Below are 18,560 nucleotides of genomic sequence, written 5' to 3'. Positions count from 1 at the left end.
TCAATGCAGAGTACCAACCTCTCTACCCTCACACATTTGTCATGCTGTATGTCCTGAATTAATACCAAAGCAGCTCACAGGGCCCACATTCAGAATCATAGTCTTCAACATGTCATCTTGTCTTGTAACTCTTCAGCCTCTTTCTTTGCCTCACCAAGAATGCACAGTACAAACAGTCTTGTGGTAACCTTAAAGCCTAACACATCGTATCATAAAGCACTCATGGGCCAGATTTCATGGGTCTACAAAGCTTATGCCACCCTAATTGGGCATTAAGGTACCACAAGACTCTTTGTTGTTTCTTCTGTAATATTCAAACAAAGCTACCCTACTAGAGGTGACACAGAAAGCATTAAAATGGAAGAGGACCAAAACACTACCATAATACAAGATGACTGTGGTACCCCACTGAACAGCTTACCAAGTCCACCTCTAGATTATTGAAACTCTCTTCTGTGATTTTCACAGATCTGCACCAGTTCCTCAGATCTTTTCTTTCTAGCCCCGTTTCACTCCACTTGGTGCCCTTTCATTTTTACATTGATACTAATTGAAATGGCTTTCCAACATCAATTCTTCTACGTTCGTGAATCAAGGCCTGTGAGGCCTTGCATCAGGAGCACTGCCATCTGGTATGCCCTTTGAAAAATTTCAAATGCCACAGCTGAGAATATAACATTATTGTGGGGGGAAGGGAACCTTCATCTACTAGCCAACTCAGTTTCACCCAAAGATTAAAATCCCTTAGGGGTCTGCAACATTTACCATCTGAAGACAATTCCTTATCCACTCCTCATACTAGCTGACATGAATAAAGACACACTGGCTCCACTTAAAGGGAAAGCTAGCATCCAAAATAAGGGTCAAGACCAATTCTTTCTAACAACCAATTTCTAGCACTGCTTCAGTTACAGAAATGCACCCCAGAGAACCATAGACTCTAGCAAGTGACACCCCAAATACACTCTTCTCAACACATTTTTCCATTAATGACTGTTAGGGTGAAGACAACTATACCATTGTAGAGCAGTGGGACTGAGTTGCAAAGCATCCTGAACACATTTAATACAAAAAGTATATTTTCCTCTCCAGGGGTTAGGCTTTGGGTGAAAAAAATGGTTCTGCAAGTTTGCAGCAAAGGCTAGTGTGAATGCTGCCAACTGGCTAGTAGTTCTGGAGGTCACCCTCCGAATAGTTCTCTAACTTGAAAATGTGTTTCCTTTTAATTAACAAAAGTCAAAGGATGAAAGTATAAATGTGTAAGCATACACGTGGCACTTTAAAGAAAGGCAGAGGAGCAAACTGCAATACTTTAATGAATGAAAACAACCGTTAATTGCGTGGCTATCACCATTTCTCACCCGAATTCCTATATTTCAGTTTCAGATTCAAGTCAGAGCCAGTCTTAATGCAACCAAGGATCCACTGCTATACAACCCTTTGTAATGCTTACTGGCACTAAGAACAAAAGACTGTGAAATTAATGAACGTAAATTAGTCATATCCATTAACTTCAGTCGGTCTACTCTGAGTAGTAGGATTAGCAGTGGATACAGCCCAGTATTAGTGTCTTCTGAATGAATGACGTAGTGACTGCTCCTCACCCCACCTCTGGCCTATATCCATTTTTGTAGGGTTGGATTAGCATCCTTGAGTCAACTATGAATCCCTAAATATACGTTGCCTGGCCTGTAGGTCCCAAAAAGAGCACAAAAAGATTTAGACAGTGAAATACACAAACTGTATCTGGGCCCAGATTAATTTGAAGATGGATTAGGGCAACTAGAGCTCATAAACAGGCCCACGATGGGAAATGAAAAAGTAAAATTTTATTTTGTTTATGTATCATTGACGGTTTTGCATCAGAAGCGGCCCACAAATGTATTCAGATTTCTATGGCTTATCTTCTTCTTTTTTTTGCATTCTGTGGCTGGGGCACCTTTTGGTTGAAAGGTAACCTATAAGTTCTAATGTATGTAAATATGCAAAGAAAGAAGCCATGCTCAACACAGTCTAGTTTTCTTTGACATTTGCAAGCTGACAGGTCAGTTGCTCATTTGCATCTGAATGTATTTATTTTGGGGGAGGAGGAAGGGGAACATGGCAGCATTTGGAAAGAGACTGTCAGATCTGAACTCAGAAAGTACTGTAGTGCAATCTAGCCACTCTGTCATCATGATTCCTGACTTAAAAATAAATGTGTATGGATTTAAAGATAGACCATGTTGCATGTCAACCCTCTGTAAAGATTGTACTGGCTACCAAAGTGAGGTGCAAGAAGAAAAGATTACACAGGCTTAGCCCAGACTTTAAAGCGCTAACCCCAAAAGGCTCAGTTGAATTGTCACCTCTATACTGAAGTAGCCTCTGTCCACGTAGTCTCCCAGGAAGAGGTAGCGAGTGTTATTGGGTGATCCTCCAACTTCAAACAACTTCATCAGGTCAAAGAACTGCCCATGAATATCACCACACACTAGGGGAGGAAGGACAGCAAAAAGATGGACAGGATTACATGCTAAGAAGAGAAAGGTCATAGAACCAATAGGGACAATGGTTTTGCTTCAGCCTAAATTTGCATTATACCAGCTACTGTACTCAAATCTCCAAGCTCCAAAAACACTTCTTCCACTTAGAAGTATGGAAAGCTTTCTGATCCTGAGCACACTGTAGTGGAAAGAACATGCAACAGGAAACCTGCTGGTGCTGGCAGCCAGTCATTCTAGATGAGCCTCAGAAAGCAAAAAGCCACAAAAGAAAGAGCTTGCTGACCTGTGATTGGAGCCTCAACTTCAATCATGGTCTTCTCATGCCTCAGAATGGCAGCTCCATCATTGATGATCTTCAGCGCTGCATCCTCTTCCAGGCGCCCTTCTTTCACCAAGTGGTTTCTTAAGACCTCCAACCTGGGTTTCCCATCCTCAAAAACTTCTTTCAGGGTCAGCCGCTGTGTAGGGGGGAAAGGGACAGCTGGAGAGAGACAAAAGCACAAACATTAAGAAGGGAGTTTCCCCAAAGAACAGTAAATCTTATAATCGGATTTCAGCAAAGATTTCTCTAACCTGGGCAGCAAGAGAGACTGATTAGCATCAATGACTATAGACTATACTGAACATTGCTCAGATCTAGATGGAGTTTGAAGAAATGGATTGTGCAGCATATTTATAAGAAGAATATGAAATCTAACACGAACATATTCAAGGCTAGGGAAAACAATGCAAATACTCAGCACCAACCAAAAATTCTTGTAATCCAGCACCAGATTATACTTTTTTAAAGACAGGAGCCCTTCACAGAGCTAAATAAATATTTCAAGTATGTACTGCAAGCATGATATCTCTAGATGTAAGGCTCAAACACTCACCCTTCTTAAATTTACTTATTTAAACGGCTTTAGAACCTGCTTTTCACAAGAATTTTGCCAGGGTGGCTTTACACACACATAACAAAATATAATCAATAAAGATTCAAAGTGACAACTGATAAAAACAGCAGATAAATGGATCTTTCCCAATTATGCTTTCTATTTCCTAACAGAAACTGATCACCAACCAACTAATTAACCTAAACAGAGAGGCTTTGAAGTCTTGAGTAACTTGGAACTAATGCAGTGTTTATATGCAATTTCTTTCTCTTGGGGATTACAAACAAGTAATTTCATCAGTTCCCCTTTGCTTATTTCAGCCTTTTTGGGACACAAGAATGTTACAACTGTCTTTCAAAATTAGCTGTGGAAGCTATTCAGCCTTCCCCATAGCATATCCAACAATATAATCCTCATTCACATGCCATAGTAAAACTAGTTAAAATAAACTATGGTTTAATATGAACACACAGTGGGCTAGTGCATATTGCTGAAATCAAGTGCAATTCATTCCTCCCCTGCTCCTGCTGCGCTGCCAGGAAACAAGCTATGGTCTCGCATAGAGCTATGTCAGAATCCAGGCTTGCAGTTGGTTTCCCCCAAACAAACCATGAACAGTAAAGAACAAACCTTGGTTACCGTTGGAAAGAAACGAATCATGAACCCTGGTTGAGACATAATGCAAAGCCAGAGTATGGCTTGTTTGCTGGCAGCGCAGCAGCAGGAGAGAAGAAGCAAAGATTGGTATGCAGAAGGTCCCAGGTTCAATCCCTGGCATCTCCAGTTAAAAAGGATCAGGTGGCGATGGGAAAGTCCTCAGCCTGACGCCCTGGAGAGAGCTACTGCCAGTAAGCGTAGTCAATGGTGACCTGGATGGACAAATGGTTTGACATGTATTGGCAGCTTAACTTTGGGGGGATAAGGCAATAGCTCAGTGGTAGAGGACATGTTTTGCATACAGAAGGTGCCACGTTCAATTCCCAGCTTCTCCAAGTGGGGCTGGGAAAGACTCCTACCTGAAATGGTAGAGAGCTATTATCAATCAGTGTAAATGATATAGAACATGAAGAATTGATGGCATGACTATGTATATGGGCATATACAGTGCCTTGCGAAAGTAATCAGACCCCTGACCAATGCTTGCATATTACTGAATTACAAATGGTACATTGTAATTTCATTCTGTATGGTATTTTATTCTGAAACACTGAAACTCAACATCAATTATTGTAAGATGACATTGGTTTTATGTTGGGAAATGTTTATAAGAAACATAAAAAACTGAAACAAGTTGCTTGCATAAGTATTCAACCCCCACACATTAATATTTGGTAAAGCCACCTTTTGCTGCAATAACAGCTTTAAGTTTTGGGGTAGGTAAATACCAGCTTTGCACAGTGTCAGACGGATTTTGGCCCATTCTTCTTGGCAGATTCCCTCCAGGTCGTTCAGGTTGCTTGGACAACGCTTGTGGACTGCAAAGAGCACCACAGATTCTCAATCGGATTGAGATCAGGACTTTGACTGTACGACATTCACCTTTTTGTTCTTGAGCCACTCCAGTATTGCTTTGGCCTTGTGTCTGGGATCACTGTCATGCTGAAAAGTGAATTTCTTCCCAAATTTCAGTTTTTTAGTGGACTGAAGCAGGTTCTCTTGCAGTATTTCCCTGTATTTTGCTCCATCCATTCTTCCTTCAATTTTAACAAGATGCCCAGTCCCTGCTAAGCATCCTCACAGCATGATGATGCCACCACCATACTTCACTGTAGGGATGGTGTGTCTTGAGGAATGGGCAGTGCTAAGTTTGCGCCACACATAGCGCTTTCAATTTTGGCCAAGAAGCTGTATCTTGGTCTCATCTGACCACAAAACCTTTTCCCACATCGCAGCTGGGCACTCTCATGCTTTCTGGCAAACTCCAGACAAGCTTTCAGATGGTACTTTTTGAGTAACGGCTTCTTTCTTGCCACTCTCCCATACAGGCCAGTGTTATGCAGAGCTCTTGATATAGTTGACTGGTGCACCATTACTCCACTCCCAGCCACTGAACTCTGTAGCTCCTTCAAAGTGATTGCTGGTCTCTCTGTGGCTTCTCTCACAAGTCTCCTTCTTGTTCGAGCACTGAGTTTTGAGGGACGGCCTTTTCTTGGCAGTGCTCAGATGGTGTGATATAGCTTCCACTTCCTGACTATTGATCCAACTGTGCTCACTGGGCTATCCAAACACTTGGATATTATTTTGTACCCTTTTCCTAATCTAGGCATTTGTATTACATTATCTCTCACTTCTGTAGAATGCTCTTTGGTCTTCATTTTCTTTCAGATCCGCAGCCTGACCAATGATCCTTCAACAGTGGGGTTTTTATCCTGACAATGTGACAGCAACTTTAATGGTTCACAGGTGGAGGCCAATGGTAAGCTAACTATGTCCTCAATAGAGCAGTTTCTTTCATCTGTGTACACTGGGAGCTTCCACAGCACAGGAGTTGAATACTTATGCAAGCAACATGTTTCATTTTTTTCTGTTTCTTACCAACATTTCCCAGCATAAAACCAATTGATTGGATTTCAGTGTTTCAAAATAAAATATCATACAGAATGAAATTACAATGTACCATTTGTAATTCAGTAATATGAGAGCTCCGGTCAGGGATCTGATTACCTTTGCGAGGTACTGTATGTCATTCCTTTCAACAGTTTTAGATAAGTGTGAGATAATTGCTCTAATTCGTAACAACACATATATCCTGTAATGAACTCAATATGAGTTAACTGTATGGCGGCTTGCAATTTTATATCAGTTCCATCAAACTACAGAGCACAAGGAAAGAAGTGAAGCAGGACTATTTGATTGCCTTCACAAAGATCAGCTGCCTTTGGCCCTCCCTCAACTGTTATTTAGCGGCTGTCATTCCATCAGGCTACCTATCCCAGCTGGCCATTATAAGAACTACAGCTGTTAAGAACTGGTGCTTGAGTTTGCTTCCCCTTGCTCCTTTTTCTTCTTTTAGATTGTAATGCTGTGGGCAAAGACTGCCTTACTACTGATCTTGTAAGTGGCTCTAGGGAACCTTTTTGGCAAAATCATGCGATAAAATGCTTTAAAACAAATAAACCAACTCTAAATTTTTTTTACTGGGCTTCATAAATTCCTGGTACTAATAGTTTTCTAGCCCTGGAGATACTATGGAAAATACTAAGTAAGGCTTGGCATCAAACACTGCACCTCAGGTCTCTAGTCCTTACCAGAAGTCTAACTAAATCCAGAAACTTTCTGTGATACACAAGCATGTTCACTCAAAGTCTTGGAGCTCAATTTGCACTTCCCATATTTTTATCCATTAGAAGACACAGGGAACATAAACAACAACTTAACTTTATATAACTCCATATAAGAGGAAGTTTTACATACACCCACAGCATGAACAAATGTGGCTGTTCATACATCAACTCAACTATGATAGTTTAAGGAAGTAAAGAGATGTTATTGAACGGAATGGGACAAAGGAAGCCTGAGATGAACAAGTGTCAATGGAGGCAGTATATTCTGTGGAGTTTCAAAATAAAAATATACAAACAATCACAGGCCAGGACAGGGATGTTAGAAGCATCAGCATCTGTGATTGAAAGGTGTTAGGTGGAATGACAGGTAGAAGCAACCAGGGATTACAACAAAGACAAATGAGACAACTGGGATGCCTCTTGAACATATTAAGATCTTGAGAGACAGCTTTCGGGTTTAAAGAACTTTACCTACTCCAAGTATCCACTGCCTGAAGGGACTTGTTTACCTTCCATTCTCACTATTATTACTTCTATGAGCACTCTGGTGATTCCACATAGAGATGTGAAGGCCTGGAAAAAACCCAGAAAAGTTGGAGGGGGGGAAACATTTTCCCTCCCAATTTTTTCCATATTCACTCCTGGGCCTTCACATTTTTACATAGGAGCCAATTTAATTGTTAGTGCTGGCTCTTGGTACAGTCCTACAAGGGGTTGTATCATCTCTGCAATGTAAAGGTAGCAAAGCCTGTGCAAGACTGGGCACCACACCTCCCTGTACATTTGGACTAGCTCTACGCAACTTTGAGTGAGAGGTTACATAAGGCAGTTTCAAGGTAAGAATTCCTGGAGCACTTTTACTGGGAAAGTGTTTTACAACTCAGGTGGGAAGCTAAGTACTTTACAGGTATTTACCACTTAGCATTCACAGAGCAATGTTAAGTGTTCAAAACACTTCGTACATTATTTCAGTAATTCTCAAAACAATGCTATAAGGCATGGATGGAGAACCTCTAGCCACCTAGATGTTGGTCTACAGCTCCCATCATCAGCATCTATTTGCTATCCTTCTATTCTGTAATTAATTATACCCCAGCATAAAACCAAAAAATCCACTGTTTGCTAGATATACAAATAGGGTGCTGCCAATTCCCCATTTGCAGAATGCCCTCCCTGGTGAGGTGTGACTGTCCCCCTGTTTATTAACTCCCAGGAGGAATTTAAAAATATTCCTGCTTACCCAGGTATTTGATGGGTGAAGTTTCTGCTCCTGGCAATCTAGAAATAAATAGCTGGGAGAGTATGTGACTGTTTTCAGATGTGTTGATTTATTTTTATTGCATTGTTTTAAGGCTGATGTGTTTGCCACCCTGGGCCCCTTAGGGAAGAAGGGCAGGATATAAATTTAACAAATGTAAAACATTAAATGTGGAGAGCGGTGGCTTAGGATTTTTCAAAAATAGTAGTTAAGAATAATGAAATATTTCAATAAATATAATAAAAAGGAGACAACACTACAATTTAGTATGTCTGTATGTGCACATGCATAGATGCGCACGCACACACAGGGAAAATTTAGTTTTTTATTTATTGCATTTGTATACTACCCCATAGCCAAAGCTCTCTGGGCGGTTTATAACAATTAAAAACAAATATACAAATTTAAAACACATTTTTAAAAAGCAATTTAAACACATGCTAAAATGCCTGGGAGAAGAGGAAAGTCTTGACCTAGTGCCGAAAAGGTAACAGTGTTGGTGCCAGGTGCACCTTGTCAGGGAGATCATTCCATAATTTGGGGGCCACCGCTGAGAAGACCCTCTCCCTTGTCGCCAGACTCCCAGCTTCCCTCCGAGTAGGCACCCAGAGGAGGGCCTTAGATGTTGAGCGTTGTGTACAGGTGGGTTCGTGTTGGGAGAGGCGTTCCATCAGGTATTGTGGTCCCAAGCCGTGTAAGGCTTTATAGGTTAAAAGCAGCACCTTGAATAAAGCTCGGAAACATACAGGCAGCCAGTGCAAATGGGCCAGAATCGGTTTTATATGTTTGAACCATCTGGTCCCTGTTACCAATCTGGCTGCTGCATTTTGCACAAGCTGCAGTTTCCAAACCGTCTTCAAAGGCAGCCCCATGTAGAGTGCATTGCAGTAACCTAGTTTGGAGGTTACAACTGAAGCCAGGTTATCCCTGTCCAGATAAAGGCGTAGCTGAGCCACCTACCGAAGTTGGTAGAAGGCACTCCATGCCACTGAGGCTACCTGAGAACCCCCAAGCTACGAACCTGCTCCTTCAGGGGGAGTGCAACCCCATCCAGGACAGGTTGGACATCCACCATCTAGTCAGAAGAACCACCCTCTGCAGCATCACAGTCTTGTCTGGATTGAGCCTCAGTTTATTAGCCCTCATCCAAACCACTGTTGCAGCCAGGCACTGGTTCAGCACATTGACAGCCTCACCTGAAGAGAATGAAAAGGAGAAATAGAGCTGCGTGTCATCAGCATACTGATGGCAACACACACCAAAGCTCCGGATGACTGCACCCAACGGTTTCATGTAGATGTTGAACAGCATGGGGGACAGAACTGACCCCTGCGGAACCCCATACTGGAGAGTCCAGGGTGCCGAGCAATGTTCCCCAAGCACCACCTTCTGGAGCCGACCCGACAAGTGGGAGCGGAACCACCGCCATGCAGTCCCTCCCACTCTCAACTCAGCCAGTCTTCCCAGAAGGATACCATGGTTGATGGTATCAAAAGCTGCTGAGAGATGAAGGAGAATCAACAGAGTCACACTCCCCCTGTCTCTCTCCTGACATAGGTCATCATACAGGGAGACCAAGGCTGTTTCCGTGCCAAAACCAGGCCTGAAACTTGACTGAAAATGGGGTTGCGGACGAGGGTAGAATTATCCTGAAGAGGAAACATGTCTTTTAAGAAAAGCTGCAAGACAGAAAATCCCCTCTCCCAGCTTAATGGGTCCTTTTTTGGGTGGCAGCAAGATGGGGGACTGAGTCCAGAGGAGACACATATAAGCGCACATGGTCAAGTTCCCCTTGCCCCCTTTAAACAAACTCCCAGACCCAGACGGATGAAGGCTCACAGCTGCATGTTACTCGGTTGCCAATGTTCCATTAGGCAACACACATGTGCAGTCCTTGGTGCCTGCACTTCTTGTGCAGAAGTAATATTGCTGAAAAGTGTGTGCAGATCACTAGCATTGGTAGAGATCCATTCCTACTTTGCCCCCCACCCTCAGTTTGTGGCTCTCAGCTCATCTACATATAAAACACCAACTTTACCAATATACAGAATAATACACAACTGCATGCATTTATAGTGCATATTAGTTCTTCCTCCAATTAATAATCCTGCAATTACTTCTCCCAGGGTGCAAAAAAAAATTACATTCCTCCTCCAACCCTAGTACAGAAAGCAGAGGAAAACATTGCTAAAGAGACAGACACATCAATGCAATATACGGCTTAAATTTTATCCTACTCTGTCTCTGCGATTAGAACAAAATATTGTTTTGCATGTTGCACCAAGTACTTTATCAGAGAAATGAAACTAATTTTTTTATAGTAAATTCCACTTGCATTGTGTTTTTATGTTGTTATTCTGGGCCACACAATTTGTTTTTGTAGCACTGCAGGATTTGGCAGCTTGTGGTTGGTTTTTATTATGATCAATGGTTGAGACGTCTCACTATGCTATTCCCACAGCATCTCCCTAGTGCTGTGCTCCCATTCTGAATGATGTGCCTTTTTAAAAATAAATATTTTTTCATTCACACAACACAGGCCTTTTTTCTCTAATATACTTCTCTCACCTTTCAGAGGCTCCTTTTAATCCTTCATGATAATATTGCTAGCTCTGATCCTGCTTTTGTGGCTTTTAATTGTTATTTAGAAGTGATGTTTTCAGAGCAGGAGTGCAAACTTGTGGCCCTCCCGATGTTGTTGGATTCCAATGGCCATCAGCCCTAGCCGGCATGGCCAACAGTCAAGGATGATGGAAGCTGTTATTCCAGCAACATCTGGAAAGCCACAGGTTAGCCACTTCTGATTTAGAGGGTCTGCAGATGTTTATGAGTTTGATGGCTTGTTTCATTGTTCTATTTTTTACAATACTACAATACCTAAAAACTATGTCTGTGGCCCTTGCTCATCCTTGGCCCATTCACATGATCGAAGAGACAACTGATATAGCTACTTGTCATTGTCAGGCTGAAGCTACATATTAAGCAGTGTTTGTATTTGCTTTTGGTAACACAAAACAGCTTGGGGCAAACCACAGAAGCACAAGGAGGACAGATAAGGAGTGGTTTAACGTCTTTTCTCTCTTGTCATTTTTCTTGCTCAAAAGTACATTTTTCACCTCCAGGGGAAAATACATGGGGGAGATGCAAGACCACTATTCCCTGCCCCCACCTCAAGTAAACAGCTTGGAACAGCGTGATTTTGAGCTGGAAAAAAGAAAGACTAGAGATAAAAGAAAAGGTTGAACATCCTCTTTCAGTATGCATCTCTCTCACCTTCAGATGCAATCTAGTCCAGGTTGCTACAAGTTTTAAAAAGAAAACCATGGAGGAACAATTAATGAAATCCCACAGAACACACAGTTTCAGTCTGAGGATAGTAGTGATCCCAGGGAAAGGGAGTCTGCATTTTGGAGACAATGTTCAACCAGAAAATGACGGGCAGCAGTAGTCAGAAAGTAACTTTTATTGTGCAGAACCCAATATGGCTGAAAACTCCATGACAAATCTCTTGAATGCTCACTGAAATCACCCCATGAAGGCAAAATCTGTTTCCTGTTGGTCTTAGAAGATAAGAATTTATCAAATTCATTTGCTTGCCCCTCATTCTAACCTCTTTATCAGATATGACTATAATTTTTTCTAGTGCTTTTGTGGCAGCAAGATCTTTTTCAGAAAACTGTTCCCTAGACATACAAGTGAGGAAACTACAGCTGCTTGCTTGAACAGATGGCTGTTCTCTGCAAGAAAAAGCAGCATTGCAAGTCATCAAGCAGAACAGCTAGTACAAATCAAAAATGAACTGTATCCTGAGATTTCTTCCTTTCCCAGACATTCCAGTTTATATTCTGCCAAACTTGCTTAAACAAAGTAACCGAAAATGCCACACCTTGCTCCACAATGAAAAGATGACAAAAGCACCTTGCAGTTTTGGCAGGAGGGTAAAATGAGTCAGTGTGGTGTAGCAGTTAGAATGTTGGACTGAGATTTGGGACAGGGTTCAAATCCCTGCTTGGCCATGAAGCTCACTGGGTGACCTTGGCCCAGTCACTGTCTCTCAGCCTAACCTACCTCACAGGGTTATTGTGAGGATAAAATTGGGAAGGGGACAACCATGTTTGTATGTCACCTTGAGCTCCTTGGTGAAATAGTGGGCTATAAATGTACTAAAAAATAAAGTCTTAGTAATACACAAAACTGTAATAGTTTTTAACACTGAACAAGTAGCTGAATGGTAAAGATCAGATGACAGTTTAATAGAATTAACACATTTCTATTATGAGCTAGTATTTATTTATCGGGCATTTTTAGTGTGGCAATGATTTTCTCTCTCTCTCATTCATTCCCTCAATAGCTACATGAGATTGATGATGATTATTATGTCCATTTCACAGACAGGGAACTGAGCCTGACACACACTCTTATTACCATGCTCCATCATTTTCTTTTCTATTCACCAAAACAAGACTTTCTGGCCACGTTCATTTCTCTAAACACCTTTGTTTAGAAGCAGTATACCTCTAAATTCCAATTCCAGTTGTTGGGTTACAAACAGTAAGAGAGGGCTGCTACCTAACTAGTAGGCATCCTGAAGGCATCTGACTGGCTACTGTGGACAGACAAACAACTGTAGCTGTGTGGACTGATCCCATTTTCCTGGGAAGCTGGAAGAGGGAAAAGGCCTACAGAGCTCCCCTCCTTCTTCATTAGTTTAACAGGTGGACATGGGCATGTAGATTGCATGGTGACTTCTGTGCCTGTGCAAAGTCTTCATCTAGATAGGCTGGTGGAAAGTGCTGAGGAAAAGTAAGTTGTTGTGGTACATGTTGGCACTATTGACATGGGGAAATGTGTGGTCCTAGAAGTAAAATTTAGGTTGCTAGGTAGGAAGTTGAAAATCCAGGACTTCCAAGTTGGCTTTTTTCAGAAATGTTACCTGTTACATGTGCAGAGCCAGCTAGAAAGGCACAGCAGAGGGGTCTCAATGCATGGATGAGATGGTAGGGTTGAAAGGATTAGGATTTCTTAGGTACTGGGCAACGCTTTAGGGCAAGTTGGGTGTGAACAAAAGGAATGGACTCCATTTGAGTCAGAATGGAACCAGACTCTCAGTACGTAATGATGAAAGGGTGACAGAAAAGCTTTTAAACCTTTTTTCCGAGGGAAAGCCAGCAGAACCTGGGAAGTGCCCAGATGAGAGTAAGAGTGAAAAAGTTTCTGGTCATCCAAATGGAGACAAGGTAGAACTAGGCATTGAACATAAAATGATAGCCAGGTAAAGGGCCATAGGCATAAAACACACACACACCAGAGACATCTGGCAAGGGATACCATACACAGAGATTTAGATGCTAATGGTAGAAGCCTCCAAGCCAAGGTGGGGGAACTGGTGCCTTAGTTGAAAGTGAAGTCCCTGGTAGAATGGAAAAAAACAGTGGAATACTTGAGCAAACACTGCCCATAGGCAGTTTTCATCACCTTGGACCTGGTTTACATATTGCATACGCTACCTTGGTTTACTTGATAGGTAACTGAATGCGGGCATCGACTCCACAAAGAGGGCCTGGGTTCTGGAGTAATGCAAGAAAAAAAAGACAGCTCTTTTCATAATATTACATCTGAGCGCTTACCCTTGAAAGTCCAACCTAAGTGTGTGTACCTGTCTGCCATGAAGCTTGCTATGACAAGTACTGAGTAACTAACCCACCACCATAGTAGCTCCATCCCTGAAAAGGCACCAGTGAATGTGCCAATGCGATGGACATAGGATGATTTACAAGACAGGGCACTCTGGAGAATTTAGAAATTAAAAACCTGGCATTAACAGCAAGTGCTGTATTCATGGAATTTCACCAGGGAAATTCCAAGTCATGCCTCATATAGGAATATAGCATGAAAGTTTAAGGTTTAAACCCATGCTAAAGGTCCATGACAGGGGTAGGGAATCTTTTTTGGTCCAACAGCCACATTCACTTCTGGACAACCTTCTGGGGGCCAAATTCCAGTGGTGGGAGGGGCCAGAAGCAGGAGTGGGAAGGGCAACAAATGCCAATTTTATCTTTGATACAGGGTAGTTTCTTTACATTCACAAATCCCTCTCTGTCTTCCACCCAGGGAAGGAAGAACCATTATCAGAGTTCAAAGTTACATTCAAGCCAAGGAAAACATCTCAAGGAGAATACAAACAGGTCTGGTGAGGGTGTGGCTCACAAGGCTGTGAGGCCCAAAGACAGTCCCAACAAATAGACAAAGCAACCTGGAGGTTTCCCACCCCTGGTCTATGGAGTAATTAGAAGAGTTTTAAAATGCATCCAATGATCAAAGGACCTGAGTGCATATATATAAATATATGCTATAGCATATGGCAAAGAATTTACTGGAATGAAAGATAAGTTACAGAAAGCCTCTCCCAAGCATATGTTCCCTCAATTTAAGTAGACAAAATATTCCTTTTTCTACCCACGGCAGGCCATCAGGTTTCACTCATCTCTCTTCCCTCCCCGCCCCCTCAAAAGTGAGAGTGCACCACCATTTCTGGTGAAACTCTCCTTTGAGGATGCTAAAGGGCTGACAAAAAATCACAGCTTAGTATTTGAGTGAACATTCAAGACTGAATCCAAAAGCAGTTATTGCAGTGAACTGGTGCCCAGCAGAGATGCCAATTGTTGACTATGGGTTGGGGCTTACTTGTTTTATGGAAAAGCTAATACACCAGAGAGTGGCCTCTTTGAAGAAGTAAGAAGAGTTCTGATAACCTCTGTGACTACTGTGGCTCTGAGGACACATACCTGTATAAGCCAGTTCAATTTCATTCTGTTTAAACTGAGAGTACAGGTTACTTCATGCTGCTGATTTAAATTTTTATAACTGAAGCTAAGATTCCTCAAACATTGATTTTGACTATTTTTTTCTTAGGTTTGTTTGGGAGTGTTCTTCTTCATTACTTGCAACTATTTTGCATCATGGATATTAAACTATGTGCACAAACAGTAAAAAAACCGGAAACAGTACGATCCTATGCAATCATAGTCCCATGGAGTTTAACGGGGTTTACACTCCCAGGTAATTGGGTACAGGACTGCAGCCTAAAATCTACATGTAATAGCCACAGAAATAGACAAAGCAACAAGGTGCTTGCTAATGATTCTCAAACAATAGCTTGTTATAATATTTAGCTAGGGCTACAAGCTAAAGCATAACTTGAAACCATGCTAAGTTCTTGACTGAACAAAAGAATGAGTCTGACCTTTAACATTTAAGCTGGTCAGATTCAAATCTGTATTTAAATTTGTGGTTATATTTATAGCTAAATTCTGCTATCCCAAGAATAATTGTTACCTTCCAAAGCATCTGTTAGCACATGGTGTCTAATAATGCCGTAAGGAGTTCTACCACCTTCCAGGGAGCCAGGAGAACAGGGCCTCCTTGACTGTTTAATGGCATTCCATTCCACCTGAGGCTTTGAAGAACAGCAGTGTTCTCATGCCAATCAACTCAAGAGAAATGTGTATTTTGTATTTATGTAGATTGGTTCAACACTTATTTAGCTGAAAAGCAACTAATTAATGCATAAAAATTAATAAATGTCAAGGTGCAAGCCTAGATTTCTTCACCTCATTGTAGTTCCTGTTATTCTCAGCTACACTTTACAGAACAGACCTGTCATTTAAAATGTGTCATGAGGGAACACAGGCACCCTATGCCTGGCACTAGTATTTGTTAAATCTTAAACTTAGCTATACAGTTCCACAAACAGTACTAGCCTGCAGACATTTACAGAAACATAATGTCCTCAAAAGGGAGGGGGAGGGAGATTTTCTACCTCAGGGATATCCAATGTAGCACTCTCCAGATATTGCTGGACTACAACTGCCATCATCCCTGACCACTGGCCATGCTGGCTGGGGCTGATGGGAGTTGTCCAACAACATTTAGAGGGTACAACATTGGCTGCCCTTGCTCTACCTGACAGTCTACAGCAATCCCGGACCACCATAGGTGATCAGGAAAGTGACTACTTACAAACATGGTTTTAGTCCCCATAGCCATGGTCTGAAGGCACATAAGGCCAGCTCCCTGCTGACGGGTCAGTGCCTGGATGGGAGACCGCCTGGGAACCATATGTAAGCCGCCTTGGGTTTCTATCATGAAAAGAAAGGCAGGGTAGAAATGTAATAAATAAATAAATAGCTGCACCATGGAAAATAACTTGTCAGTGACAGCAGTGCATGCCACAGAAACTCAAAAAGTAGTTTTTAAAAAAAGCATTAAGCCAATCTTGCACTTTGAGGCCCTCCAACTGATGGTGTTTGAACCACCTGAAACTGTTAATAACAGCATTTGCACTGCAGTTGGCTCTGATACAGCAATTGAAATCCACCTACAAGCCAGATCTTCCCATCACCCTTTATTTGGGTATAAATAATCCCTGCCAGCAGCAACAACCTTGGCAGAAAGTCTTAATCCCTTGCCAAGTCTTTCTTCTGCCTAGAACATTAAGTGACACTAAGATCCTCCCCACACCCCTAAAGCTGAGGAATTTTGTATAACAGCTATGTCAAGTGTATACTGAAATATAAAGTGCTCATGTACAACAGTAACAATATATTTCAGTACAGTATCCACGTGCAGCACAATCTAGTTATTAAGTGGGATAGCAAATACAGACTCACCTTTATTTAAATCAGAACTAGACTAAAGGATAAAAATCAGCATAACACTTTTGAAACACTAATTACAATTTGGAAAGGAGAAAAAGTGGTCAGTAAAAAGAAATTATAATCACAGTTTGAGAAGTAGAAAATAGGCTACCCTTATCTGGACAGGGAAGGCTCAGCCTCTATACAGAACTCCAAAGATCAGTTTCCCCAGCATTTTGATTAGGCCAAAAGAAACAGTATGAAGTTTACACTCCTCCCTACTTTCCATCAATGCTGGAAGCCTTATTTTATTGCTGGCCCTTTGATTTTACCTGTGATTTTATTGGTTTCTACAGCTTTCATTTTACATTGATATGTGTTAAGTTTCATGGTATTTTTATCTTTAAAAAAAAAAGATAGAACTTCCTTGAGATTCTGGAATAAGGCAAGTATAAACAAAATAAAGAGGATTCTTAGTCAAAGTTAACCACTGAAATGCTGTGGGCTATTGTGTTCAGGTTTGGTTTTGTCCTGAATGCTATGGCTCTTCAAGTGGTAGTAACTTCTTTTTGTGTGCTGGCTTTCTGCTGGTCTGGGAACCCATTAGTACCACCACCACCTACATCCCTATGCCACTTTGTGATCTATCTTTAACTTAAAGGTGTTTGCCACTGGGCCTCATGACAAGAGTGAATGAAGGTAATCAAACTGCTTCTTTGGTTTCATCACACTCTTAGAAATTCAAAATAGTTTTCTTTGTGGGTTGATTTGGACCAAACGGTGCAGAGAGTTGTGAGGGGACCCCTATTCCTTTCACAGAGGTACAACGCCCCGAGTTCCCTAGGAAGAGGGGCTCATTGTTAAACCACTCTGGGAATTGTGGCTTTGTAAGAGAAATAATGGTTTCCTCTCAGCACTCTTAACAAACTACAGTTCCCAGGATCCTTTATTTTGTCTCAGAGATTTTAAAACTGTAAATAGCTTAAACAATACTGTTCTGAATGCTTGGACAAAGCTTTCTTAGTAAATCAGTGCTGGATTCTGCCCAAGTTATTAGAAAAGCCTTAGCTGTGATCTCAAACTGACACCTGCCCCACAGAAACAGCCAAGGGAAACCTGAAGTGTAACTCTGAAACAATCTTTGAATCATGTGCAGGTCCCAAGACCTTTTAGAAGTTAAAAATATACTGGTTACTCTAAAACAATCAACTCAACATTGTGCCAACCAGTATCTGTGTCACAGCCGTCATCTCCTTTTCACCAGTTTGATCAGATTGGATGTCTGCCCCAGCTAACTTTTCCAACCTTGGCCCAAGGGTGTGTGTGTGTGTGTGTGCACATGAAGAGGTAGTGAGGCATAATGCCCAATACTCACAGAAAACAGCTGCATCTACTTTATAAAAGGGAGCTAACCAAAGGAGATGAGAGGGGGATTCCTAGATGTCAGCAGGCAGGGAAACTCACCACCTGTTTTCATAGGGTTTGCAAGCTGACAGCTAGCCCAATAATAGAGTGAGTGAGTACCCACACATGCAAAACAGTGGGGACTTTTGTTTGCCTGAAATGAGTTTCCCCACCTGCTAGCAAATTTAATTCTGGTCCTTGCAGCAGCTGAGTGGGAAAGCCAGGGGGACATGTGGAAAACAGAAGGTCCTTTATAAAGATACCTTAAGTGAAGATGGTTTTGCACATAGTGTACTTGTCATAAAAGCCAAGCCGGCTTGGAGGCATACACTGATCTGTTCCATACAAGAAACCCAAACAAAGCGGTCAACGGCACACCCTTCAGAGATTGGTGCCAACTGTGAGACAAGGAGGCGGAGACCAGTCAGCAAGCCTTGAAGGAAGAATTATGTGCAGCAAGTGCCACACTATGTTTCCATTAACCATTTTTAATATGCAGCATATCTAAGGCAGACATCCCAATTTCTCTTCCTCTTGTACACTGATCATGTGGGTCAGGGTTTAGAGATCGCCTGCCTGTGAAACTAGCTGTCCTCATTTTCTTGGCACAGAAAGCA

The 18,560-nt window shown here is 41.8% G+C and overlaps 1 protein-coding gene across 7 annotated transcripts in view; it reads right to left on the bottom strand.

Moving 5' to 3' along the window:
- Positions 1 to 18,560, bottom strand: part of PPP3CC (protein phosphatase 3 catalytic subunit gamma) — an 81,871-nt gene that overhangs the window by 31,840 nt on the left and 31,471 nt on the right. For 3 of the 7 annotated variants that reach the window (XM_061593445.1, XM_061593443.1, XM_061593444.1), the window contains 2 exons: positions 2,770 to 2,967; positions 2,349 to 2,473 (listed from right to left, as the gene is read on the bottom strand). In XM_061593445.1, coding sequence (XP_061449429.1) covers positions 2,349 to 2,473; positions 2,770 to 2,967 — 323 coding nt within the window. Of the gene's footprint in view, positions 1 to 2,348; positions 2,474 to 2,769; positions 2,968 to 3,991; positions 4,217 to 18,560 lie in introns of those variants that run through there. The other 4 variants (XM_061593438.1, XM_061593441.1, XM_061593440.1 and 1 more) reach the window with 4 other exon arrangements.

This window comes from Rhineura floridana, chromosome 12, assembly GCF_030035675.1.
Source record: "Rhineura floridana isolate rRhiFlo1 chromosome 12, rRhiFlo1.hap2, whole genome shotgun sequence".
Taxonomy (NCBI): Eukaryota; Metazoa; Chordata; class Lepidosauria; order Squamata; family Rhineuridae; genus Rhineura; species Rhineura floridana.
This window is presented reverse-complemented; position numbering and strand designations above follow the sequence as displayed.